General features: G+C 45.1%; 1 protein-coding gene across 1 annotated transcript; it reads right to left on the bottom strand.

The window, feature by feature from the left end:
• Positions 1-96: 96 nt before the first annotated feature.
• rrbp1a (ribosome binding protein 1a) lies at positions 97-19,218 on the bottom strand. Its single transcript, XM_080848430.1, has 31 exons — positions 19,088-19,218; positions 16,239-17,010; positions 12,849-13,000; positions 12,214-12,336; positions 11,265-11,417; positions 10,711-10,829; positions 9,963-10,116; positions 8,133-8,271; positions 7,672-7,853; positions 7,406-7,446; positions 7,090-7,177; positions 6,953-6,990; positions 6,190-6,271; positions 5,995-6,032; positions 5,788-5,872; positions 5,633-5,670; positions 5,271-5,343; positions 5,082-5,122; positions 4,805-4,892; positions 4,386-4,466; positions 4,198-4,290; positions 3,978-4,067; positions 3,603-3,695; positions 3,265-3,321; positions 2,805-2,897; positions 2,578-2,661; positions 2,372-2,458; positions 1,591-1,674; positions 1,346-1,444; positions 705-848; positions 97-523 (listed from the first exon to the last, which is right to left on the bottom strand). Exons 2-31 carry the CDS (start codon positions 16,981-16,983, stop codon positions 485-487), a joined length of 3,423 nt encoding a protein of 1,140 aa, XP_080704556.1. The 5' UTR covers positions 16,984-17,010; positions 19,088-19,218; the 3' UTR covers positions 97-484.
• Positions 19,219-21,050: the final 1,832 nt, after the last annotated feature.

Raw genomic sequence — 21,050 nt, 5'->3', positions numbered from 1 at the left:
GTTTTACCTCTTAAACAACAGCAAGCAAACAAACAGGCCTTTAAAGCTACATTGTAGTTTATTCTTTATCAAATTCAAACATTTTTGTTACCAGCCAGCTCCAGGAAGTAGAGAGCATACAATGTAATGCATCATTGTACCTTAACATGTTCCAACTTTTCTCAACCTTTGACAAAACGAAACGATAAAGTAATTGCACTAGTTGATGTACATTTAACGTACATGCAGTTTCCCTTAACACTGAACCGTTGGGGACTTTGAGCAAAGGCAGATTAGGGATATTCTGACATGGTCAGAAGTTCATTAATGGAATGTTTGCGGAGGCATAAAAAAAGATTTGTATCACGTGTCTACATTTAACAATGAGAAATGTTTCATTCTCTTTCCTTTGAGTAATTTAACTACAGTACAACAAATCAACTTGCAGGAATGCATAACTCGTAATTTTAAGGCATTTTGGCGAACTGTGTAGTATTTGTCTAATTCAGACAGATGTCCCTTCTTTCACTTCCCCGGTCTCCTCCTGAAATACAGGAAAAAAAAAAAAGTTTTCATAAGTTAAATAAAATTCACGCCTTCATATTTTCAATGTTTGTTTAAGTTAGTTTGAACAAAATGGTAAATACCTCAAACATATTTTGAATACATCAGGAATGTCATGTTTAGTTGAAGACAACTGGCCTTAGGTCATATTTGTCTGTTACCTTTCCTATAAGTTGGTCCCTGAGGACGTTGACTGTGTCCTTCTCTTTGGCGAGTAGCTCCTGACTGACTTTGAGGAGCTGCTGAAGTTTAGTGGCAGCCTGACCCAGGTCCTTTGACAGCTTCTTCTCCTTTTCCAGTCGCTCCTGCGGCACAAGATCAAAATAACAAAATTAGTGTTTAGCAAAATCTACATTCCAAAGTATTCATATTGAATCGTGAGATTCGTTTGGCTCCTATCACCGATCAAAAGCCAGCACAACTTAGTTACAGGGCATAAAATGTTCCCTAAGATGTTCAGTGGGATTAATGTCTGGTGACCGTAAAGGAAGTTATATGGAGAAGGTTTTATTTTCAGACATCAAAGTGGACCCAGTGCCATTTCATGTCCTTCAGAGATCAAAGAGTTTTACCTTTGCATGGCTCCCACCAGTCTTAAAAGCCTCGAGTCTCGAACACATGCAAACATTGTTTAAGCTGACTGTGAAATTGTCAATGTTGTGAGATTCTGTAGAATGGATGGCAGTTGGTAGAGGGCTAACGGAGTCCACAGGTAACTCACAGAGTGAATGACACTGGATCACTCACTATTTAACCTCAGACTATGACCACCACTGTAGGCACTTTGGTTGTGGGGCAATACCTTCAGCTCGGCCACGTCCTCCGTGTCAGAGGTGGGGGCATCTCCACTGGCTTTCAGGAGGTCTAGCTGGTCCTGCAGCTCCATCACCGTCCTCTGGGCCTGGCGGTCCAACACACGCGCAGGAGAGACAAAGACATTGCCATTACAAACACGCATGAAAGGAGAGACAAAGGCGGGTAATAGGCAGCTACTTGTCAAGGCACAGCGGTGGGAACTATGGGTGATGGGCTCCAGCCCCTCGTTACCTGTTCAAACTCCTCAGACATCTGCACCCTCAGGCCCTCCTCTCCATGCAGCTTGGAAACCGTGGAGGCCAACTTAGCCTGGACCTGAAAGACAAGGGCTGACAGTCAGTTTGTTTGTGTGTACACACACACACACACACACACACACACACACACACACACACAGTTGAAAGACAAAGCTCATTAGTAGGGCCACAACCAAACCGAAGACTGAAAAGTTGATAATCGTGTGTGTGTGTGTGTGTGTGTGTGTGTGTGTGTGTGTGTGTGTGTGTGTTCCTGCTTCGTTTGTTTGAGTGTAGTGTGTGTGGATGTGGATATTCATTGAGAGTTAGTGTTCAGTCCAATCCGTCGTTTAAGCAAAAGTAAGTAAAAAGAATACAAAAAAACAAGCAGAATAGGAACACAGCAACCTTCAACTCAAAAAAGAACATGTAGTTAGTGAGAGAAATAACAGACACGTGAGCATGCTCGTCAGAGTGAAGAAAGGGCCAAAGCCACACTAGTGAAACACACAAGATGGTTAGCATTATGAACCGTCTCAGCCAGTGGGATGCATTGGACATTTGGAAGTCATTTGGAGGAGGAAATCTCAAGCTCATGAGGTTTACTTCCTAAGGGAGAGGAAAGGAGCTTTGTTAAGCCTAAAAGTCATATCGGCTCTTTGGTAATTCTGATTTTTTTGTTTTTGTTTAATTAAAATCGTGATCAATATGTCCAATGCTTCCCAGCAGGCCCTCCAGGGTGCCCCAGTGTGGTATCGCACCCCGACCTGACAGACCTCAGGCTCTGATTGGCCGTTCTCCTGGCCCGCTGTCTCGTCCTCTCTCTGAGCGCGCCCCGTCATCTCACTCAGCTGCTCTCTGACCTGGAACAGGGAACCTGTCACTCAGCACATGTTCGCCCACGTAAAGTCACACTCGCCACTCCTCTACCCCAACCTCCTTCTGCTATGACCCATCTTAACCACTAGGTGGCACCACTCACCAGAGACAGCTCCTCCCTCTGGGCCTGTGCCTCCCTCTGCGCCACGACCAGATGGCTCTGAGTTTCATCTAATAGGAGCTTCAGCTGGGGAGTTAACAAATGGACATCAAGTAATGAAAACACAAGCATAACTGAATGAATACATACAAACTGAAGAATCACAGCTCCACAGATATTCAGGGAAGGGAGAAATGGAGAGGGAGGGGGGGGTAGGGGTGGGGCCCCACCTGTGACATCTCCTCGGCGTAGTTGTGCTCTGACGTGGCCGACTCCAGCTGCTTCTCCAGCTGAGCCTCAAGCAGCATCACCTGCTCCTTCAGCTGCAAAACCAGCACAAGCAAAAACATGTGAGACACGCCAGACCTAAGACATCTCACACACACACACACACACACACACACACACACACACACACACACACACACACACACACGCACACGCACACGCACACGCACACGCACACGCACACGCACAGGGCACAAAGATGCCTGCTTCAAAGTCAGGAATGTGTGGATCATTGTATTTTCCCTTCTTTAATTCTGCCCAGTCACAGGCTGAAGAGACACACTCTCTCGCTTTCACACACACATACATACAAACGATCCAGCTCAGGTTGGATCACCCTTCTGAGTGAATGGAGGCTACAGCCTTTGGTTATGTTGTGTCAGGGTGGGTGAGGACACCTACCTGGTCTGTGTTGTCGCTTTCTGCCGTCTCCTCCAGACTCTGCACCTTCTCTAGAGCCTGGAAAGGGAGAGAAGGCCAGTACAGATTAAAAAATAAATAAGATAAAAGATGTAATACAAGGTAAAATACATAAGTGCTTGTCCCAGAGTTTTAACGTTTGGATAAATCTACATCAATTGTCCTTACACAACTTGCATGCACACGCACACACACGCAACAATTAATACGTTATAGAAACTAATAAGATAATAATAAGAAACGTATACGTTTCAGGGTTTGGATGATACAACATGCTACTTTACATCCATGCACACAAAAAAAAAAGAAGATCACCACACCGTTTTGAGCTTGTCCTGTAACTCTGTGACCTTGACCTTCCACCCTTTCTCCTCTTCCTCCACGCTCCTCTGGAGGTGTTTCAGCATGCCCTCCTGTGCACCACACAACACAGACACCTTTAAGCTTGCTATTGCTAAGTTTAAAAGCCAGAGGGGTTGACTTAAGCCTTTAAACTGGCACACTATTACTGAGAAAACGTTAACCAGGTCTTAAACAGCTTTCTTGGAATAAATAGCATGCTCCCCTGTGCACCGCATAACAGAGAGATAATTGAGCCTGACCCAATGCAACATTCAGCTATCTTAGAAAAAACTGAGTGTGTGTGTGTGTGTGTGTGTGTGTGTGTGTGTGTCGGGGCTGAGGTAGGTGCCCACCGTTTCACCCAGGACGATCCTGTACTGCTCACACTCGGCCTGTAGTGTGGTCTGGCTCTCCTCTGCGCCTCGCAATTTTCCCAACACCTCCTTGGACAGGAAAAAAAAAAAAGGGAGAGGACATTCATGGCTGTATAGTTTTTATGTTCTTCACAATATTCAGTGCCATCTTTGCTACCATGTTGACTGTGAGTAGAAGTACTGAGGCTCTGAGGCTTACCTCTAGTTCTGTGCTTTGCGGCGTTTCCTGACTCGGTTGCCTTTGGGTTAGTGTCTCCTGTGCTTTCTGTGCAAAGTCCTGCAACCATTTGGTCTGGGGATAAAGCATGGTAGATGATAAACAACTGACTAAATAGTTATTGTATTACAATTCATCATCATAGGAAAATAAAAAAACAGATTAGGCACCTCTTCTGTCTGAATGTCGATATGTGGGAAGAGTGAGTGAAGAACCTCTTTGGTCTCTGCCTGAAATGCTGTGAACTCCCCCTGTAGAGTAGAAAATAAATACATTTGAATTAATGACATGGGCCATGAAAATGATCTTTGTTCCAATGCATTTTATGTGAGAGGATGAGTTACTTATGGCAAAGAGAGGATCAATGACTTGGGTACTGAAAATGCACTGTAACCAAGACACAGGAATTTGCGCAAAGGCCTCTTACTCCTGTGGTTACAATCTTAGGTTTGCAGTAACTGCTGCTTTCTCAATACTGATAACTCATCTTTGGTAGGGAGTCTGAGGATATGGTCTGCCCACACACAATCCTTCATCATGCCGTCTTATCTTCTGTGGCTAAAACTTACAATAAGTCAGACGTCCTTACTTTGTCATCGCCCTTTGATTGTTCCTCTTCTTTCAACTTCTGCAGCTCCTGTTGCAGTGAGGTGACAAGGCCATCTCTTTCTGTCAGGCTGAAAAAAAGGGGAAATACTTCTTACAATCAGAATGAACATGTATTTGTCAAGGAAGGGTTTTGGTCTTGCACCATAAGTCACGATTCAAAGCATGTGCAGTAATATCGGTTATGATTGATGAGTTAAGAAGCAAAAAGGTGTGAAATAAAACAAACAAACACAAAAAGAAAACAATAACATGTGTACCTGCTCTGCAGTGATGCCAATTCTGCTGTGTGGTCAGGTAGCTAGAAAAAATAAAGAGAGATGAAGCATGCATTAGGAGAAATGTAGCCTGATTATGGGGAGGTGATGATGAGGTGACCCTGTGCAGGTCATGTGGCAGGTCAGGTGAATGCGGGGGTGGGGGTGGGCAGATGTTGAGGTCAAACTTACTGGATCAGCGCTGCTCTGGGCTTGCTTCAGTTCCTCTTCCAGAGAGGCCACCTGCTTCTCTCGCTCACTCAGGCTGCAAAAGCACAAAGTGTTCAAACAGGAATCTGCAGGGTGCAGCTATGACATTTCAGTTACTCACACAGCAGTTACATTCGCAGCATTTCACACAGAGTCACTAGGAGTTCTTAGACTAATGTTCAAGTCTTCAGATTCTTGCCAGTGTACACAGTAACAAGATAAATCAAATCAAGTCTGAGGGCGTGTGGTTGGCATCAGTAAATAGGAAACTGGGAATATAATGTTTATTAGCTGCTTGTTCGGAGTTACAGTAGGATCGTGATGGAAGACTGACTGGGGCCTACCTGTTCTGTAGTGCTTCCAGTTCAGTTGTGTTGTCAGCCTGTTTCAAGAGCGCAAGACAGTACAGTGTTCAAATCCACAAAATTCAACAGGGTGACATGTTTGGGGTCTGTTTGCCTTTGATGTGGTTATTTTCATTCAAAGCCAGCATACACACCTGGCTGGGAACATTGGCTTTCTCCTCCTTCACATTTTGAAGCTCAGCTTCCAGTGATGCCAACAGCGCCTCCCGTTCTTTGAGACTACATAGATTTAAAAGAAAAGAATAGAAAGGGCAACATTAGTTCAGTGAAAACAGTAACCTGTCAGTTTGACAGAGAATACTTGAGAGACTGACTTTAAGGGGCGAAGGTCCAACACTTACCTCACTCTAAGCTGCTCCAGCTCGCCTGTGATCTCAGCCTAATGCAATTGGTCCAGAGAACAGACTGTGAGTCAGACCTCAAGCATACACAAAACTTAACAACTGGACTTATAAGGTAAATGTTTTCTAAAAGAGCTAGAATGCAAGTTACACATTCACTTATAACTGTGTAGATAAAATGAACAGGGCACATACATTGCTGACATTTTTGCTCTCCATCTCTTCCATCAAACTTCTTAGCTTCTCTTCAAGTGATGCTATCAAACTCTGCTGCTCTCTATGATAAAAGATACAAAAAAATGTTTAAATAAGTGTCAGCACTCAAAGCAAACAATATTAACACACAGCCTCTGCCATCAAAAACGTGCCCTAGCCAGGGATGCAAAGACTCAGGCTTTTGGCATGAGAGACTCTCTTTCATGTCCTGTCTCACAGCTAATCATACTGGTGAACGGTTGGGCATAAAGTATGGCGGCTACCAAAGTCTACCAACACAAAAAAGGACAAGGCAGAGAAAGGCAACTCCACCAAAAGAAACAAAGAGGGCTTACATTATTTCCGTATATTTGGAACATCGAAGGCCGTTATTGTATTTATGCAAAAGTTATCACATTCAGGTAGTCGTGTGATCCTTTAAGCCGGAATTTGCATCTGTTCGTAGCTAAACATTTGTATTGCTTTCCTTTTTAAAGTAAGTTAACTTAAAATACAACTCTGTATAGTGCCAGTCAGCTATTTATATTTCCTAATGTAGTCATGATTACTACTGTACAGACATTTGACTGAAATTTTAACCGGATGTATCTCGGAAAATACTGATGTGTCTATTAGACATGACAATTTTTCCTCATTGTTATATCGTATCAGCGTGTCCGATATTTATGTTTTACACATTTTAAAAGGGAACTAAATAGCCATGGCTTTAGCCGTGTTGGCAGAATAGATTGGTCATACTTACTCGCTGGGTGGCTGTTCTGCCTCTGTAGTGTTTGCAACCTGCAGTTAGAGAAGTGGATTAGCATGAATGGTGATGCACCACTGAATTTGCAGCTACGAACATGAACTTGCAATTTAATAATAAATAAATAAACTTACAGCACTAGTGATAGTGTCAGGCTTCATTTCTGAGAGCTGCTTCAGTTGCTCTTCAAGTGCAGCCACCTGGCTTTCTTTCTCTTTCAGACTGTAACAGGTTTTATGAAACACTTACATTATACAATACTTATATTAAGGGTTAACACACTCAAAGAATCCTAATAATAGCGATCATGAAACTTTCAAAAGACGAAATTATAGAAACTATTCAGCTACAGTGAAACATGGCTATTTTTAGTCTTTTGAATGCAAATGACAAACTTAAATCCCCTGAATCAGATGCAAAAGATTTGAAATTAATCTTAAACTTGCATACCTGTTCTTCATTTGCTCCAGCTCTGCAGAGGTGGTGGCCTGCTGAAGTAAACAGAGCAGAGACAGTCAGACCTGCTTCAAACACTGCAACTCTATCAGTCTGAGCTCAATTTAGCATTTCATCAATGGAAGATACATATCAGTAAAGTAGTGCTTTTGAACTGTTGTGTGCGCCCAAGGATTTAAAAGGGCTCGTCCCAAACATGCTACCTCACAGCAGGGCCCAGGGCATGAGGGTTCGGCTCGGTGCACCCCAGCCCCTCTTACCACTTCGTCGTCATCCTCTTCTCGGCTCTGGCTGGCCTCCAGCAGCACATGGATGGAGCCCACCTGGTCTTCCAGCTGGCCCTTCTCCAGCTCAGTCTGGAGCAGCCGGGCCTCCAGGGCATCCACCAGGACCCCGCGCTCCTGCAGGCTCGCCTCGGCGCTCGCCACCCGTGCCTGAAGATCTGTTATACACAGACACAGACACACGTGACGGGTAAGAGGTGATGCACTCTAATGCACAGTGACTCATTTGCACCTTCAAAAGAGGAACTTTAAAACAGACTTAGGGCCTTGGCAGTGGACTTCTGAACTTCAACATTCAGCTTATGGCTGTTGGGCACGGAGGGTGACCGGGGCTGATAAATGTAATGAATGGAATACGGATTGAGAAACACAGCCATTGAGAAAGACTAACAAACAGCCGATGCTGATGTAGACTCCTGAAGACCTGTGATTCAGACCTGTGAGTGCTGTGCCCTCCTGCGAGGCCTGCTCCATCTGGGCCTGCAGGCTGCGGTTGCTGCTCTGGGACACCCTCAGCTCCTCGCTCACCTCCTCCAGACACCTCTGAAGCCCCTGCTCGCTGGACACACGGCTCGCCTGCAGGGGGCAGCAGAGAGACAGCCAGCCAGGCAGTCAACACCAGCAAACACATACACATAACAGATACAGTACACAGAGACATACACACACACAGATAGACAGACACACACACACAAAGTCACAGTCTGTGTCACTTTTGTACACCTGCATTCATGCATCTAATGCACACGCGTTTGCAAGCGTACACACCCACACCTTCCAAGACATCTGTATGTCAGCGACCACAAATGGACGGGCCGGCGCTACATGGTTGGGGTTGGAGAACACAGAATGCATTGCATTCATATCTTGTGCCAAGAGACTCGTATTTCTCTCAATAATGTATTCACAGAGGGGAGTGACACCAGAAGTGTATCACTTGTAGCCACTGACAGGAAATGAGAGAAGAGAAATAAAACCTCAGTTACTTTTTTTTAAACCCTTCTACTCATGGTTAAAAGTAACACGCACATACTCTGAACCCTTCAAGCCACAAGCTCTAAACCAGAAAAAAATCATGGCCTTCTTTTGCTATACTCCAAGCACTCTGTACCACAAAAAAAAATTCCACACCATACTCAGAGTGCAAGCTGCATGATGTGAGAACTGCCATTTTGTCCCACAAAGTTCCCCTTTTCGCAAAACGTCTGTTCCTCCTGACTCATTCCTTCTGGATGGAGGGAAAATGTGTCCCGGATGTGACGTGAATCATGACTGACCGCCTGACTGACTAACTAGCTAACTCAAGTAACACTGTGCTGTCACAGAAGACTAGAGACGGCGTTCAGCTGAAACGGATGGCTGTCCTGGCTGTTATTAAAATGATCTGGGTGATCAGCTCATGCATAATCATGCCACTTTACAGGCACTCGCACAAAATCACTGTAAGACAGTTCCAAGTTAACATTGCAGTAACAAATGGACATTTATTTATCTATACTCTTAGGGATTTTTTTTTATCTGCCAAACGGCTTCTGGATGTGCCTTGCTGCTCCAGCATGCCCGCATTCCGAGCCGTTTTAGGAAAGAGGCATGTTTTTTCCCCACTCCCTTTGCCCGGCAGATGAAAAGGAGCGACTGCATTCCAGCCCCCTGCAGCAGTGACGAGTGATGAGTGCAGTGGGGGGAGGGTTCTGACAGCATGTTGGACAAGCTCATTAAGGAAAGAGGAGGTGGCTGAAACGTTCGGGGACCAGCGCCATCGACCGCCTGGCTCCCCACCCACAACTGTGCAGCTCCAGACCGACGCTCACCCTGGAGCCGTCATGCCGTCTGTCGCTGGGGTTTTTGTTCACCACTAACCAACACGGCACTGAAACCAACACAGCAGACTATTCAAATAGAGTGGATCGTTTGTCACAGGGCGAAACAGAGCGAAACAAAGTAGGCAAATCTGAAGTGTGTCCCTGCCGGTTAAAGTACACTGTGCAGTGATGCAGTCAAAGCCCTTCAAGTTGAAGGGATTGTATGTGGTTTATGGAAAGGAGACAGGAGAGTTTCTTCAGACCTACATGCCAGCAGTATTTAGTTACAACCTTAAAGCAGACACCTGGCTCTCATACAGTGAAGTTTCTAAGAGTTTGGTTATCAAACAGGGATGTGCCATCACATGTTTGCACCTCAGCACGGCCACAGAACGGTACAACTGAACATCTGTAACCTAAACTAACTTCATATGCACGCACACGCACACGCACAGCTGATCTCACCTGCAGCTGAGAAAGCTGGCTCTCGGCGGCTGCCACCTTGGCCTCCAGGTTCTTCCTGATCTGCTCGTCGGCCTGCAGGGCTTCGCTCTTCTCCCCCACCTCCTTGCTCAGCTTGGTGCACTCCTGCCTCAGCTTGGCCAGCTCTGCATTTTGCCTGGACGGGAGCAAAGCGAAGCAGAGGGGGGTGAGACACACGGGTGTATTTCCATCACATTATAATTTTTGCTTTGCAAATGTTTCATTTAAACTGGTGCTGGGGAGGCCGACACGGGCTTACACATGGGCTTTAAAGGAAGAATCCGCTTCAGTGATGTTAGTGCTCTTATACAGGTACAAATGCACAACTGAACAGTATTGAGAGACACGCACAGGCTCGGACATATACACACGCAACAAACATAAAATAACAGATACACACACAGACACACAAACTTTCACTCGGGTGCGAGTGGCTGGAGGGGAGGGGTGGGTCGATGGGGTCAGTGTGTGTGTGTGTGTGTGTGTGTGTGTAACAGATCTTCCGGCACGTTGGCGAGCGTCGAGGCGAGCCTGCAGGAGCGCGGGGTCCTGGTGGATGCCCTGGAGGCCCGGCTGCTCCAGACTGAGCTGGAAAAGGGCCAGCTGGAAGACCAGGTGGGCTCCATCCATGTGCTGCTGGGTGTGTTGTGTGTGTGTTGTGTTGTGTTGTGTGTGTGTGTGTGTTGTTGTGTTTGTGTTGTTGTGTTTGTGTGTCTGGGTGATGACTCACTTGCTCTCACTCTGGCTGGTGGCCTGGTTGAGGGCGTCACGCAGAATGGAGTTCTCCTGCTGCAGGCGAACCATCTGAGCGCTTGGGCCCTTATCCAGCTGCTCTTGAAGACTCTGGATCTGAAGAGAGACAGCACACACGAAGACAGACACACACACACACACACACACACAGAGTGCAAACATTTTAACTCAGGGGAACATAGCAATATCGTATGTCTGCAGATTTGCAGGTACAATTTGCCCTTTGTTGCAGCATTGAATTACTGTAAGTCTGTGCAGTGATGTAATATTTTGCTGTAATGTCTGAAGGACATCTTCATTCCTGCCGCACTCTTGTGTACAGCACAATGGCTGATGTGTTCACTCTTCTCACAAGAGGACACAGAGAGACAGAGAGACAGAGAGACAGAGAGACAGAGAGACAGAGAGACACACACACACACACACACACACACGATGGGGCTGTTCTGTTCTTCTATTAAATTGCTTCGAGCCAAACAGAAAGGAGGTGTGTGTGCGTATCCATGTGAGCGTGAGAAAGAGACCTCTAACCTTAGCCTTGGACTTGTGGGTCTCGGCCACGTGGTCCTGGTAGCTGGCCTGCATGCGCGCCTGCAGGGCCACCATCTCCTGCTCGCGAGTGCTCAGCTGGGTACTCAGGCGCGTCTCCGTCTGGGCCACCTTAGACTTCTCCACAGACAGCTCCTGCAGATGGGTACCCACAGGTGTGAGGAGAATTACTTCTCAATTGTTAAGAATTGACATATTTGTTACTGGCTCTTAACTAAACTAGAGTAAGTGGTGCTTAGCAACCGTCAAAATTGTTACTGGTTCAACTAAACTAGAGTTAGTAGTGCTTGGTAACGGTCATATTTATTTTGGTTCTACTAATTCAGGGATAACACTAGTTAGTATACTAACTCATATGTATTAGAGCTTCTAGGTTTAGTAATCATAATAGTATACTAATAAGATTGGTATATGGCAACAGTCGATTCACAGCTGCCATTTCATGTTTTCTAAGTTGACCTTATCATCACACCAAAAGATAACAAATACACATACAACTTCTCATGTAACGACTACATCATGGAGGTTGTATACATTCATCCCTAGTTTTATATTCGCTTCCTGAAATTGCGGTTTTACCACATTAACTGCAAACATGTGACCTGTTACAGTTGTTGAAGTACAAGAGGATCATAAGAGCTCTGTGTGTGGACGGCTGGATGCCTGCAGACTAACAGACAAACTCCTAACAGTCCACAAGTGATTCATCTCAGTGTGATGCATGTATGATTGTGACGAACACAAGAGGGATTATGAGCGTGTGGACATACATGGTTTATGAACACATAACTGAAAAAGCAGAAGAGGGGAAATGTACAAATGCTGATCACTGAATCACTCAGCAGGGATGTGAATATATGAGAACAGTGACATTATTGGGTAAGGAAAACAAAGTGGTTGAGAGCGCGCAGGGCTTTTTTTTCTCCCCCACCTTGGTCATCTCACGGAGGCGGTTCTTGGCCGCAGTGGCGTCCTGCTGCTCGGCTGCCAGCTGCTTCTCACGTTCCTCCAGCTGCTTCTTCAGCACCGCCACGGGGTCACCCTTTTGAGTGGCCTGTGAGGAGGGAGACACAAAGCCCAAACACATTTAGGGAATGAAGGAGCGCACTACCATGTCACAACAGGGTCCTAGAAAATGGCCACCAAGTGGCTAAATGGTGAATGTTGATAGCCCAGAACCCTCCATAAGAGATGACCATTTCACATACAACAGGCAGAGTGTTTGTCCTTAAAATATCCCACATCCCAAACAGTCACCATTTAACTGGCACCATTTAAAGTGAGAACTGATTGATTGATTGATTTTGTGCCTGACTAAGTGACTGAGGGATTGATTGAGCAGTACCAGTGCAGTGCAGTCTGTACTGTGGTATGCTGCCTAGCAACAGCACCACTGTAATGTGTAGCTTTGAGGGTGACAGGATAATGGGTGGGGTTCTGTGGAGAGTGGGTGGGGTTGTCACAGCGACAGCCTGACTAGTGTGGAGTTCTGTGGAGAATGTGTGGAGTTCTGTGGAGAGTGGTTGGGGTTGTGCTGAGAAGGGGTGGAGTTTGGTGCCTCCTCACCGTGTGCCAGGTTCCAACTCCGGCCTTCTCGCTCAGGATCTCAATGAGCTGCTGGGCCTCCCCCTCGCTGAACATCATGCTCTTCACTGTGGAAACCAGGGCCTTGTAGGGCAAGTACAGGGGGGCATCCACTGAGTCTGTGGCCACAGCAGCTGCAAGACATCAAAAGACAATTACATCATACTTCCAAACTGACACAACTTGGTCAACAGTGCTGGTTTGCAACTTTTCTACAGGTTTCACCCAAGTTTCAACACCCTCTTGTGAGAGTGCATCCTCAGAGAAAAACTCTTCACCTGAGCGCATTTAGCAGACGGTTACATCTGAGGGGAAAGAAAAAAAAAAGAACACAATAAACAACAGTTGACTGGCAGAGGGCCCCTTAGAAGGTCTTGGGAGGAGAAGGCTGCTCCTGTTCCTCTGTAGACATGACCTCAGGCTGCTGAGTGGAGTGACTCCCTCTGCCAACCACTGAGCTAAGCACCTTCCTAACCTCACACAGGATAGGGAGGAGGTAGAGGAAACCATTTACAGAACCATGCCAACCTCATAAACATACTCTATTGGGATCATCATCGTGATATGCAGAATAAGATTGTGATCATACTGTACAAAGAGCTTTATTAAGTCTATTCTAAGTTATGTATCCAATTTCCTTGTCCTATTTCACATCAAGCTATGATACGTAAAGGAAATGCAGGCTAAAGAGGCATACGGATGGCATTCTGTAGAAGTCACACTTAGTCAATTTAAAATGTCATATTTGTGTGATGCTTCCTGCTAAGCCTAAGGCTAAGCCTAACCAGCATATATAAACTGCAGGGCAACAAGAGTACAAGCTTAAAAGGGGACCCAAGAAGCTGTGATCCAACCCACCCTTGTTAGCCCCTTGATCCCACACGAGGGGCCTGTCGGCAGAGAGGCAGGCTGAGCAAAAACAGCATGCGCAAAAACCACAGCTGAGCACTTAGCTCAAGTACTAAGCAAGGAGCCACCCCTTAACTGCCATGATAATTAGTAAGGGTGGGAATTGCCACAGAGACGACAATATGACACGATCATGATATTTGGGCCACGATACAATATTATTGCAATTCTTTACATTCTACAGCAAGTATTATGATTTAATTCTGCAATACACTGCAATTTATTTCTTCCATATATTACTTTTCGTACACTGGGAAGCTCTGCAGCCATCTTGGCACTGTAAATTGATTAAACTGACTCACTTCTAATAATCACTTCTAATAATTAGCCATGTCCAGCAATTTACTTCTAAGTTTACTTCTAAGTTTACTGCTAAGGTAGAGGCAGCAACAGCGGCAGCGTATATTGGCGTGGGCAAGGAGGTCAAAGTGGCACAGTGGCACCAGACAGAGATGGTACACTGGGCCGCTGAGACGTCCCCATTGTTGGGGCACTGGAGGCCATTGTGGTCTAACACAACAGGGCAGCTGGACGAGTGGGAGGAGAGGGAGTCCAACTCCTCATCCCCACACAGTGCTGAAAAGGCCAGGGTTTCTTTGCCAAGCTTTGCTCACCTGTGTGTGTGTGTGTGTGTGTGTGTGTGTGTGGCATATGTGTGTGTGTGTGTGTGTGTGTGTGTGTGTGTAATGTGTGTAGTGTGTGTAGTGTGTGTGCGTGGGAGAGCTCCACAGCTCTCCGTTCCCATGGGCATGATTCCACCAGAGGCTTAGGATGCAATACCACATAACAATTCAGAGGGAAAAAATGTCTTGCTGGAGTTCTGAATCAACCAGGCAAAAACAACCACCAGGGAAATGCAGACGGCGCATGTGAGCAAAAGTAAGATGCACTTATGCAAGCATAAGCCAGACTAGTGCTTGTGTAAACTAATTACTTTTCACTGCAACAAAGTAAAGAAAGGCTTTACAAGTGAAATTCAAGTTGAATTTGTATTATATAATCAGAGTTAAAATTAAAGGGTGTTTCTAAGATTATTATTAATGGAAAACATTTTTCACAAATGAATGGAAGAAATGGTTACATGCCTTTGTTGTTACCCTTTCTAGCACATGAGTAATAACATTAAAACTCTTTAGCCTAACTGTAGACGCAGCAAATTATCTGTATTACATAACTGTCTTACGATATCAACCACCTTTCACTGCTTCCTCCCCAGACTTGTATGACCAACATCACATCACATCCACTGTGGATATTTTAAGACTTTCAAGACCCCAGTAGTTCACCAAGTGCCTTATCTCTATGTCTGAAAATACCAACAAAAAAAATCCCCTCTCGGAGTGTTCATTCTGGGAAGCGTAGAGCAGTCTGTGTTTTGGCTAATGCAGTTCCTGCCAGAACGGGTCATTTCCATCTTCTCCAAAGAGACCGTTTAAACTACATAAACATCAGCTGTGTCCATCAAACACCAGGACCACACATGGATCTATCAATAGCACAGCATCCTGTTATTTATCAAAGGCTAACCATGAGAGTTGTGACAGTTTTGGGACAAACCGCTTTATGCAGTCCAGATGTGACCCGTCGGTCTACGTACATGTATCAAGGATCCTCTTCCCATTTCACATCAAGCTCTTACATTATGTAAATACTGGTTAAAGAGACATACTGATGGCCCTCTATACAAGTCCCACTTAGTCAATGTGACAATGTTGTACTTGTGTGATGCTTGCTGACGCAGATAAACAAACAGACAAACATCTCCCAACACCACCATCACAGCTGCAGCCTGAACAGTCCATTGTTCCCCACAAATACTGTACATGTCCAAGGGGCCCAACCGAGCTGTCTGTGGTCAGGCTAGAAGGGGACATGTGGACTTACTGAAAGCAGCCTTTTTGCTCTGCTGTGTCAGTGTATGTCCTGTCTGTCTGTCTCTCACACACACACAGACACAGACACGCACACGCACACGCACACGCACACGCACAGCGCAGGAGTCCAAAGCCCCAGGCTGTGTATTGCATGACTGCAGGAATGTAGGCTGTGCTGCTGGACATGGTCTACAAAGCTAAACAGCATGATGTGAAGGCTAGATGGGGGGGTATTTATTCAACAACGGCAAAGTTCTCCTATTAGTGGTCAAGTATTACCTAATACCCCTATCACAACCCTCTGTAAGAACAGCACAACCAAAAGTCAAATGTGCTTCTTACTTCTGCTTTTTCAGCAGAATCTCATCACAGAAACATTACAATAATAAAAAAAAGAGACATTTCTTCCTGACAGAATGGGAAACAACAGCATTTAAGAAAACATTTCCTTGCTATCTGACCGTCATGAAGCCAAGCCATGTCAAGAAGCATCCACACCTGACTGTGCTGCTGAGGGGAATGCAAATAAGGATGTTGGCTTTGAGCCTATTGTTGACACTAAGGGGCAGGGACAGCGAGCATTTCTCACCTGGCTCAGCCTTCTTCTTGGAACCTCCCTTCTTCTTGGATGGGGCCTCAGCTTTAGGTTCCTCAGCTTTAGCGGGCTGAGAAGCAACAGCAGGCGCAGCTGGGGGTGCACTTTTCTGGGCGCCCACTGGGGGCACCGCCATCACAGGAACCTCTTTGACCACAACCTCAGGCTTGGAAGCAACGGGTTTCGGGGTTGCGGGGGCGGCCTGCTGGGACTGAGACGGCTCCACTTTGGCCACCTTCTCCTTCTTCTTCTTGTCCTTCGGAGAGAAGGCGGCTGGAGCCTCGACTTGAGCAGGGGCAGGGGCAGGGGCAGAAACTGGAACAGGGGCAGGAGTGGAAACCACTGGGACAGGAGCAGGGGTTGGGGCAGGGACTGGAGCCACCACCGCCTCAGGAACAGGGGACGGGTCTGGTTTGGTTTCAGCAGCAGGTGTCGGGGTGCCCTCGGACTCACTCAGGTCAGGCGTCGCAGATTCCGTGTCAGGAAGCTTCCCGTTGGGCTTGTCATCCTTCTTCTTCCCTCGGTTTCGTTTGTCCAGTGCCTTGTCTTTCTTCTTCTTCTCTGAGCGCTGGGCCTGGGTCTGGGTCTTGTTAAGCTCCTGTCTTTGCTTGGCCAGGGCCTCCTCGTAAGACGTCTCCTTCATGGAGAAGGTGGAGACCAGGGCAATGCCAATGGCTGAGATCAGCATGAAGCCACTGAAGACCATTATGCCGAGCGTTTGGGGGTCGTAGATGTCCATGGCTGTCAATTCAAGGTTCAATAAAGCCTGACAAAGAAAGAGATCAGAAATTAAATAACCTGCCTCGCACAGGGCTATACAAGCAAGAGGCAAGTGAACTGAAAGTAAGCAATAATCCTCATACTAATCCTTAAGCATACTGCTTGAGGATATCATTGGCCTAAATAGTTTACCTCGAAAGTCTTGCAATGCTCAGTTAAGCCATTATCTCAAAAGATCTTTGCTTTCTGTTCATAGTCCAAACACACACCACAAGCGGGAATCATGTCCCTCCCTCCGCTTTTCTTTTAATCAAGCTAGAGTAGCCATATGCGGCACCAAATTGGCATAAAGCCAAATTCACAAATATTTTTCTACCCTCCACAAGCACACAACAATTTCGGCCAGATACAAAAGACTGCAGGAGAGACCAAGAAGTGCATCCAAGTTCATCAGTTGGCACCGGGGAGCCAAGCCAACACGGGGTGTCACTAGGCAAACAGAAAGCCAAGGCCCAATACTCCATGAGTCTAACAGAGAACAGATGTATGGGGGAAACAATATGCAGACTACACCATCCCCAAAGTTGAAGACTGACTTTTAGACAGAGGTGGCAACTTAGTAGCCAACCTCCACCCATCGCAGGAGTTACATAATTAAACCGTAGTCATGCAATTCCAGTCCAAGCCACTCTGTCACTCTTTACAGGAAGAGACCCGAAATGTTCCTATGAAATGCCTATCTGTTAATTGTTGCTATGTGGAAGGCTGGGGCCTTCAAAAAAGTAAGCTAACATTTCTAAAATAAACATTTCCTGTTTCACGGTAAGGCTAGCTTGAAATAAGTTAAGAAGCCAGATCGCATTAGGGAATAGCCTACTTCCTATACATGGTAAACGGAAGAATACATTGACCATCATAAATAACCACCCACGTCTATTTGAATCACACTTCATGGACTGGGGAATTGTAGTTGCTTTTCATTTCAGCACCGTATGTCAAAGTTCATCTTTGCAAACCAAAGGGAACCTAAACATTAAATTAGCAATGAATGAGTTATGACGCACAAATGACTGCGGCTTTTTCCCAGTCCCTTCGTTTGGCATGCAGTTGAAGACGTTGGGACATTTCAGCTAAACTTTCTTTTCTGCAGACGGCAGCAGCCACATAACACTGACTGACGACCACTTCTTGAGCTCAGTCACTTCAAGCACACAAAGGCACAAAAGTCATAGTTGAACAAACTACAGGTTTTCTTGAGAGACTGACTGCTTAAACATGTTTTATTAATTTTAGGCGACGCGCGTATGCGTAAAGGATATGGGATTAAAACACTATCGGGGAAAAAACGAAAAGAATCATGAACTTGAAGTCCAGATAGCGTTTAGTGTCGCAAGCTGGTCACGGTCAATTTTAAGATGACGTTGACTATCGTAGCTCGCAAGAAACGTTACAATAACATGCTCTCTATCAGTTTCATGCATCGATGCGCGCATACATAGCCTCTCTTTCTTTAATCCACCAAGTCGTATGCTTTTCAAGCGAAACAAAATCACAGCAGCCTACGATGGCCGGGTAATTCACCAAGTGTATTCAAGGAGACAGCAAGGAGCAAAATCAAGCTAACCCACTGTAACCTGTGAGCAGCATTGTCTGGATGAGGTAGCATTAGCTAGTCTGCTAGGATGCACAATTCTTTGTTCATATATACACTGTTCATATATCTGACTTGGTAAGAGAATAACAAAAGTAAAATTGCAAGGACACATTCACAATAAATTGCTTAGTCAATTAACGGTGCAAGCTAGTCTCGCTATTCTGAAAACTAGTGGCCAAATGTATCCGCAACTCAACAAATGGCAGGACACCAGCCTGTCCCATCAGCATCTATGAACGTCTTCCCATGGTTTTAACATCGATATTTGTTACTGGCTGCTTAAGACAGGACTCCAACAACAACCAAATCGCCAACACAAAACTAGCGGCTAGCCACCTAAACAACATTGTCTATCAAATAGCGGTCTAACATAGCTTGGGATAGATTACCCTAACTGGCTACTAAAATGGCAATAATCCATTAAGAAATCGTTTAAACGTGGTCAGAAAATTGACCGGCAAAACCAGACCTTCTTTATTTTCTGCAAACGTCAGTCCTTCCAGGCAAATATAATAAGTCCAGCGATGTTTAAAGTTATTTTCACATTCACAGCGGAATATGTGGCTATCCCAAGGCTCAGGCTCTCCCGATATCTCCGTGTATCCGTGGTCTGTGGAGTCGTGGCACTTTCTGTGAGCTGGCATAACGCCGGGTCCGTGGCCCATTGACTATTAAAACAGACTATATCTAATTGGCTAGAATATAATCACTCAGTTGCATGTAGCCAACCAAGTCGCCGGTCTCCAGACTGTATGAGATATGCGGAAGTCTGCGTTAGTGATAATGGGAGCTGTAGTTTTTCCGCTTGTGCCAAGAGAAAATATTCTTATTTATTAATTCTTATCTAGAATTATTTCCAGGCCCATGTGCTGGTTATTCTCTCTCTCTCTCTATTTTCTGTAACACACAGAGAGAGAGAGAGAGCGAGAGAGAGAGGGAGAGAGCGAGAGAGAGAGAGAGAGCAGATACATTTGCTTGTTTCATCTGTTGCAGGGTAAAATATTATCTGCCTCATCAGAGTAGAGGAATGTAGAGAATGGGATTAAAGTCAGTGCAAACATTTTGCTCCTAATTACAGGTGTCCAGTAAGCTGCGTCACAGATCCTATATTCTATTGTGAGTCTGGTTTGAAGGCTTGTGCAAAGGTGCTGCACCTAATTACAAAACAATTGTCTAAGATTAGTCCTTGGTGGAGCTTGAGCTGGCACGGCATGGTAAAAACATTTTCTTTTGTTTACTCATGGGTGTGTAAGGACATCGGTGCGAAAAGCCACAAGTGAAGCCACATTTTTTTATATTCCATATGGTTGAAATCTATTACTATTGTGACACTTCAATGGTGAAGCAGCATGTAAATTACTCTAATCAATTGTTAATTTAAGTCTTTTATTTTACTTAACCAACCCTCAAAAGACCTTCCTTTTCTTTAAGTTTTCAGAGAGTATAGGAAAGTAGGGAAAATAAGTAGGCCTAAACCTTTCTCTGAACACAACGTCAGACGTCAGTGGGAGAATGTCGTCAAAACTATTTCCCTATGCCAAATGATAATGGAACAATGGCCTCAAGTGTATGCAATCTTCAGAAGTCACTACTGAAGAATGGATCCGGAAGGACCAACCTCAGTTATGCCAGACCTGCTTTACTAGAACAGTAGGCTCTGATTTATTTTTAGCCTACAATTTTTGGAGTGAATAAATATAATGCTGTATGTTGTTATTTTATTTTAAACTGCTTACTATTGAGTTGGGAGTATTGAAAGTTATGAGTCTCTTATCCAGATGTCTTCTCACATTTTATCTCTAACTACAGTAAAAAAAAAAACACACAGCTTGTATTGTTGTCTGCTTAAGATGCAGGCCTTTGATGAGACATAGGCTAGCATTTATAAGAACATTTAAAAATAGCTACTCTTAAACCACAGTTTTTGTGACACAACTGGTCACAATAAACAACATTTAAATGTAATTTGCGCAATCACTGTCTGTCAGTGGGTCCTAAAGTTGAACAGTGAAAGCTCAACTATGAATGGTCCGTGTTATGGCTGCTTACTCTGCCCCACACTAATTTCTCCCTTTGGTCCAGCTCCAGGATAAACATGGCTCTGCAACTCTGACATGACTCAGGAAATGATTGGATTAGCATTTTTAAGAGGCTCAGATGGAGATTTGGTAGATATGCAGAGTATTTTAACTACTGTGCAGCTACTGGAACCCCATCACTATAAAACATATTTAGTTTTTATTTAGTGGCATGTTCCACTTTTTACAGACGCTTGTCACACAGTTCAGTTTGTCCCCTCTTTGTCACACTTTGGTGGTGATGTGTATCTGAGAGGTTATAGCAGGACACACACTAGTAGTTCTGTTGACTTTTTCCCTACTCTATTTCATTGACTTGGCCTCTCTGATTTCTGTTTTCTGTGACGTCAGCCA

Source organism: Sprattus sprattus, assembly GCF_963457725.1.
Source record: "Sprattus sprattus genome assembly, chromosome: 12".
Taxonomy (NCBI): Eukaryota; Metazoa; Chordata; class Actinopteri; order Clupeiformes; family Clupeidae; genus Sprattus; species Sprattus sprattus.
This window is presented reverse-complemented; position numbering and strand designations above follow the sequence as displayed.